Source organism: Patella vulgata, chromosome 4, assembly GCF_932274485.2.
Source record: "Patella vulgata chromosome 4, xgPatVulg1.2, whole genome shotgun sequence".
Taxonomy (NCBI): Eukaryota; Metazoa; Mollusca; class Gastropoda; family Patellidae; genus Patella; species Patella vulgata.
Window position 1 is genome coordinate 83,216,806 of NC_065882.2, and position 7,240 is coordinate 83,224,045.

Consider the following 7,240-nt stretch of genomic DNA (forward strand, 5'->3'; position numbering starts at 1 on the left):
AGCAGTGGGAGGAAACCGAAGGACCCGGAGAAAACCCACGAGGTTGGACAGGCGACCCTATTCCTTGTCACGTACAACCGGGGAATCGAAACCACGCCAGTTGGCTCAATGACAGACCGTATGATACAACGCGCACAGGCTACCCATTCGGCCAACCCCCCCCCCCCATCTAGATAAGTTTTTATTAGGGTATACAAGAGAAAGAGGTTGAGTCTCTGATTCGCTGACGATGTTGGTCGAGAAAGGTCCTAGAGATATTCCGGAGTGGTTTCCCCTTGTCAGGGGGCCCTGGCAAGGAAGCAAAGGCGTCTAGTCGTTAGGATGGGACAAAAAAAAAACAAAGTCCTTGTAAACGATGGTGTGCACTTGACGGTTGGTTTTCGAAATAAGAGTAGATGATAGCGCTGCTGTCTGGGATAAATTTTCAACACTGCAGGGCATATGATCGTCGAGGGGTTGGATGGCCGAATTGTTAACACGTGCGCGCTGTATCATAAGGCCTGTCATTGAGTCAACTGGCGTGGTTTCGAATCCCCGGTTGTACGTGAAAAGGAGTAGGGTCGCCTGTCCATCCTCGTGGGTTTTCTACAGGGTCCTCCGGTTTCCTCCCACTGCCAAAGACCCCTACGTGCAAGCGAAATATTGAAATAAATTATAACAATGTGTTAGTCCTGAAATGACCTAAGTTTGTGTCGAATGGACGTTAACCCTCATCTCTCTATCTTTCTCTCATATGTTCGTCTTCAATAGCAAAAAGGTCCTATGTATACTTTGGCGTGTACGTAAAAGATCCCTTGGCAGTGGTGCCGCTGTTCGGGCAAAAATTTATCGCATGGCACACTCAGTCAGAGCAAAATAGTAGGATCTTAAACTCCCTTTTATTTTATTTCATATTTTATTTCATATTTTATTGTAGCCTATAAATATTATAGATAAAATTTCAGTCTACCAGTAGGCCTACATATAACTGTTTTTATAAATATATATATAGGTGTATTACATCTTAATATAACATAAATATTCTCAAAGCGGATTACTTAAAAAGTTAAACAAAATCTTAAAAATTACACCTTAGACAAAAACAAACAATTTACAAACAAATATGAATACATATCCACCAGGGAAAGATAAAATATTATAACAATAAAAATCTTGAAGTATTATTGAATATATTTGTTGTCCTCTTGGAATACCACTAATATCCACATTGGGAAAAATATTTTATATCGCGATTAGGTTCGTTTTATACAATAAGATCGATAGCCATAAACATTTCAGCACATTGATTCAGGCACTGACGTCATATAGGCTATAAATGTAACTGTTGCGTGACACACCTAAAAAGATTGCTAATAACAAAGGGAAATAACTCCAGTAGGAGCAATCGTTTCTTTCCTTTTGACAAGCATAGCCTAACTATAAATTTAAAAAGTTTGAGAATCTTAAAAGCTCTTTCTTGCTCGTATATCTAGGAAGGGGGCAGTGGTACATTTCAGGAGACATCCAATACATCCTCAAATTAATTTTTTTTTAAAATTATAACCGTTAACTTTGGTTCACACTAACCCTGCACAGTTTATTACTTCTGATTTCACATATCTAAAATGTTTTCCCGTCTCACAGATTTCATTTCTGGGCCTTTTACTTGAGTCTTTTGTCCTCGCGACACTAAACCTCTGCACTACATTGTCATTCGGCAAACCTTGGTAATTCTACGAATGTAGGGTACCGGAAACTGTCGAGGTTTGCCGGGTGCTACATTGTTTTAGACCAAACTTGGTTATTATTAAAACACCACTACAGGCATGTTAAAGCACATAAAATATATCACAATTAATATCACAATTATTGCTTAATAATAAAACCGGAAGCGTAAAATACTCTACAATTATTAGTTATTTAAAAGAGGAAGAAATATTGGAATCAGCTTTTAGAAGGAGAATTGACGCCCTTTATTGTCGACCTGTGTAACACTCGGAGTCCAACTTGTGAAACGGGATATTGGGTTTCTGGTGTAGCTTCGTGTCCAACAGCCAAATTGTCTGATATTATAAAATCCCCCTCTTCCCACTGAAACAAACAATACAATTTAATATAAGATGATTTCTTGAATATTACAATATATACATTTAAATATCGGGTTATTTCTCAAAAAATTACAATAAATAATATTATAATTCAAGTGATTTTTCAAATAATGAGAGAGAGAGAGTGTGAGAGAGAGAGAGAGAGAGAGAGTGTGTGTGAGAGAGAGTGTGTGAGGGACAGAGAGAGAGGGGGGGGGGGGGGTTAACGTCCACTCGACATAAACTAGGTCATTTCGGGGGACTAACATATGGTTCAATTTTTATTTCAATAATTCCCCTTGGGGGTGGGGGGGGGAGAGAAAACCCACCAGGTTGAACTGGCGTCCCTACTCCTTGTCACGTACAACCGGGGAATCGAAACTACGTCAGTTGACTCAATGGCAGATCTTATGATACAGTGCGCACGCGCTAACCATTCGGCCATCCATACCCACGAACTGTCTCGTCCATCACCGGGAACGAACACGGGTCCTCGTGACTAGGGAGCCCGCGCCTTCCGAAGCGTACATATTATAATACAATTTACCTGATGTTTATAGATGAGATCTTTGTTTTTGTTTATTTCTGTATAAATATCATTTAATACATCCTTAGTTTCATCGTCGTCAAAAACTCTTTCATTAAAATGGCCGACATCAGATACAATTTCGGCTATCATGCCTAAATGGAAACACATTGTCTGGAACAAAAACATAACATAATAATGAAATGGGGTTTTATGTCCTACTGTTCTGCTCCTAACCTGGGCTAATGAAGACGGGCATACGCCATACAGTGTGCTATGAGGGAAATTTTTCCCGGACGTCAGTTACATTTCAACTGTCAGTGGTTCTTTTACGTGCACGCGCCAAGATGTACACGGGTCCCCCCCCCCAATAATTTGGCCGCAAGTACTCTTTTCTCCAGGTTATTGTGGCCCCTGAACCCACGCCTATAAGGACTTAGGATGGAAGCCCCCCCCCCCCCCCCAATCAAGAATTGCTTCCGCCGGCCCTGCTAGAGTTGTAGATGATGTTATTTTTGTGAAAAATCATTGGAAGAAGCGATAAGACGTTTTGTACGGATTATACAGTCCTAAAGGCTGCAAGAAGACTCTTGTTTACAATGTAACATTGTGTCTTGTAATGTTGATAATGATCATAATGATGGTGTTTACATTTTGTTTGTTGGTGTGACCTCATGACCTGTGACGTTTAGATAACGTCATATTGATATCATGGCTATTCACTGTGTCAGAGTCACTTCTCTGCAGGTAGGGTGAGTCTGTCGTTCAGATTGTGAAACGGTCTCATTACATTAATGATGTTGGACCGTTTCCATACAACCGGCGGAAACACACACTTGTAAACTGGCCTAACAGTCCGACTACTGTATGTATGGAGGTGAATATAAAGGATATTTTACTTACAGGTTGACCGGTTGAAGGATGTGGATATATGAGAGGATGGATGACGTCATAATGGCCGTTACTAACCATCCATAGAGAATTCCATTTATCTCTCTTCTCTCTCGGTAGACGGTTAATCAAATCATGGAGAGATATAAAGGCTGTAGAAAAATTTAAAAAAAATATCACGTGCAGCATTCTAAACAGAAATGAAATGGGGTTTAACGTCTTACTGTTCTGCTCCGACTGGGCTAATGAAGACCGGCATACGCCATACAGTGTGTTATGGGGGTAATTTTGCCCGGACAATGGCGCTACGGCCTACTCTTATATAGAATTTCAACTGCCATGGGTTCTTTATGCGTATATACACAACAATGTGTACACGGGATCTCGGTTTTCGTCCCATCCGAACAACTAGATACGTTATCGGCCCTACGTCCTGCACCGCTGACAAGGGCTAGGGGCATTCTAAATAGTACGGGTTTAACGTTCTTTTCTTGTTATGCTCTACCTGGCCATACGTCTTCATACGGGCATACGTCATATAGTAATAAAACCTCCTACTTTTTGACTACATTAAAATTTGCAGCATTGTGTGCAATTCGTCTATTTAATCAAGTCTATTGTCAGTTTCTTAAACTTATCATTTGTCTTGTCTAAAATCGTCATATTGATTTTTTTTTTAAATTTTAAAAAGTAGTAGGCTACGGCATACTATACTATAATGTATTAATTTTATCAATTTTAAACGGTGTTTGAAAGATTTGACAAATATTTGAACAAAAAAACGTGATCCCGTATATCATCGGCAGTATATTTACAGATGCTCTAACACTCAGGCGGGGGTAGAAACAATAACAAGAGTGGGTTGTAGTGACTTATAGCCGAGTTAATTTCAACTGGGAAACCTGAGAGACTGGATATTGAAGGCTATTTTATAATAATAAATGCGCTTACCTGTGCTTCCTTCTCGTGGAACAGACACCATGTGATAAATGGCAAATCTAAACGGTTGCTTCATAAAACTGCCATCAATATGCCAACCGGTTCGTCCAACACCACGACATCCTTCTACGCTGTCATTAGAAACCCGGAAAACGTCTGGATGAGGGGATCTTTCATGCTTATAAAATGTAGACTCGAGCTCCCCGAACCAACGGCTTATTTCCGCGTGTCGCTCGCCGCTTATCACGCCTTGGTTTTTAAATATAAGAAGTTTATGTACATGCACGTCCTTTTTGATCTTTTCTATAATTTCCTCTGGCACATTTTTCTTCAGGTCAATTCCACGTACTTCAACTCCGATTTTGCCAGGACGATACTCCATTTCTTCCTCCATTAGCTAAAGATTCAATTTATAAAGACGTTTCGTATCAATGAAAGATGATTCGCCTATTTGTATTAGATACTTCGTCACGCCAATCTTATATTTTCATAATAAAGTGAAAAATTAAAAAAAACTGTAAATGTGATTTAACGTTCGTTTTCACTCATAAATAGATTGATTCGTCCGTTCCTTACGTTTTACGTCTACTTCCACCAAGGGTGATAACGTAGACAGGTAGGCCTATATAGACTTCTTCTCCTTCTTCTTCTTTCCTAGAGTTTTGCGTCCACTGGTTAAAACAATGCTATATATATTAGTATTCGACACTAATTTATCAAAGTTTACATTTAAATGGCTTCCAGGTTGATGGGATAATTGGCTACAGGCATGATTAAGCGAGATTGTTGTCAAACTTAATATGGTTGCCAATTAAAACACACTCTTAATTAACGTCGTAGATAGATATCCGTGAAGCTACTTAACTATAGTTTTAATCCTTTTGTATTTGATAATCCTCATGCTTGACTCCTCCTACTGGCGTGAGAACAAAAGCGCGCGGTGGCATGGGGTGGTAGGTGGTGATGGTGGGGTGGGATGTGTAACAGGATGACCCCACGTTACTAAAGCTATTTCACACACACATTTAGCAATTAACACGGGTTTTCATTTATTGAGTTTATTGAAACAGATTTACCGAATCATGTTCTTGATAAAAACGATAGTATCCACCTTGTTATGAGAAAGTTTATGATGTCCTGATTCCTTTGTTAATTATTTGCAATAAGATATGTAAAACCAGAAAAGTTTAATTCTTATTAAATGGAGAATTAGGCGTCATAAAAACACCCACACCCACATTCAAACACTTGTTTTTACTAGTTAATTTGCCAATTAACGGACCCAATAAGACTGTGTTTACTAGTTAATTTGTCAGTTAATGGGCCTAATAAGGCCGTGTTTACTAGTTAATTGATGTATTGTAGTAATCAATAAGTATAGATATCAGTATGTAAGTAATAATTTTGTTGTTTCTGCAATCTGGTTCTAAATCTATGCTAATGTTTTATTTAATACTTGAAATAACATTTTAAAAAACATCTTTTTAAAGTAAATCTCTCTCTCTCTCTCTCTCTCTCTCTCTCTCACCCTCTTGCTTCACAGATAAAGTGTTAAAATTATAAACAAATAAAATCATCATAATAAAGCAGTTACAGTATGCAAATGGTGTGGCATGACCGAATCTTTTGCCCTGGGGCCCTACATAAGCGCAGGAATAATTCCTGTGGGAGGAAACCAGTGTAACCGGAATAAACCCGCGAGGTTGACAAGGGCACATTCGCTCACACCAGGGATCGAACCCACGACCGCAAGCCAGACAATCTCAGGGGTGTCAAGCTCATTTCGGGAATCACATGGTTAAGTGGGTAAGACGCTGGCTCGCTAGCCTGGAGGTCGGGTAATCGGTCCCTGCATTGGCCGAGAAAATTCATCCAGATTTTCCGGCGTGGTTTCCCCTTGTCGGTGATGCAGGACGGAGGGCCTGACAAGGACAGCTGTCTAGTCGTTCGGATGGGACGAAAAACCGAGGTACCGTGTACATATTGGCGTGCACGTAAAAGATCCCTTGGCAATTGGAATTCGATATAAGAGTAGGCCGTAGCGCCGCTGCCCGGGCAAAAATTTCCCTCATAGCACACTGTATGGCGTATGCCCGTCTTCATTAGCCCAGTTTAGGAGCAGAACAGTAGGACGCTAAACCCCATTTTATTTCATTTGTCAAGCTCATTTCGATTCAGGGGTCACATGAACTAAAATGTTACATCAAGTGGGTCGAAGATATACAAAAATATCAAGAAAATTTGATTGATTTATTTGACTAAAATCGTTACATATTATACACAAAGTTATCTGGTATATTATACTCAAAGTTCTCTATGCCATACAGAGAGAGAGAGAGAGAGAGACAGACAGAAAGAGAAATGGGGTTTAACGTCCACTCGACACAAACTAGGTCATTTCGGGACTAACACATGGTTCAATTTTATTTCAATAATTCGCTTGGGCGTAGGGATCTTTAGCAGTGGGAGGAAACCGGTGACCCGGAGAAAACCCACGAGGTTGAACAGGCGACCCTACCCCTTGTCACGTACAAACGGGGAATCGAAACCCCGTCAGTTGACTCAATGACAGACCGTATGATACAGCGCGCACATGCTTACCATTCGGCCATCCAACCCCCATCTATGCCATACAGTACAGAAATCTTAATGAAACCGGCAAACAATAATAAATGATTTTCACCGCTAGTTTCTAAGAACCATCTAATGCTGTTTGGAATACCGCTTATCTCGGGCGACATCATCTAGTGTCTAGTCGTTCGGATGGAACGAAAACCGAGTCTCGTGACAGTTTGAATTCGATTTACACGAAAGAGTA

At 40.1% G+C, this 7,240-nt stretch overlaps 1 protein-coding gene across 1 annotated transcript; it reads right to left on the reverse strand.

The window, feature by feature from the left end:
- Window positions 1-895: 895 nt before the first annotated feature.
- On the reverse strand, window positions 896-4,834 carry LOC126817504 (alkylsulfatase). Its single transcript, XM_050544519.2, has 4 exons — window positions 4,435-4,834; window positions 3,496-3,635; window positions 2,614-2,766; window positions 896-2,070 (listed from the first exon to the last, which is right to left on the reverse strand). Exons 1-4 carry the CDS (start codon window positions 4,814-4,816, stop codon window positions 1,924-1,926), a joined length of 822 nt encoding a protein of 273 aa, XP_050400476.1. The 5' UTR covers window positions 4,817-4,834; the 3' UTR covers window positions 896-1,923.
- Between the last annotated feature and the right edge of the window lie 2,406 nt (window positions 4,835-7,240).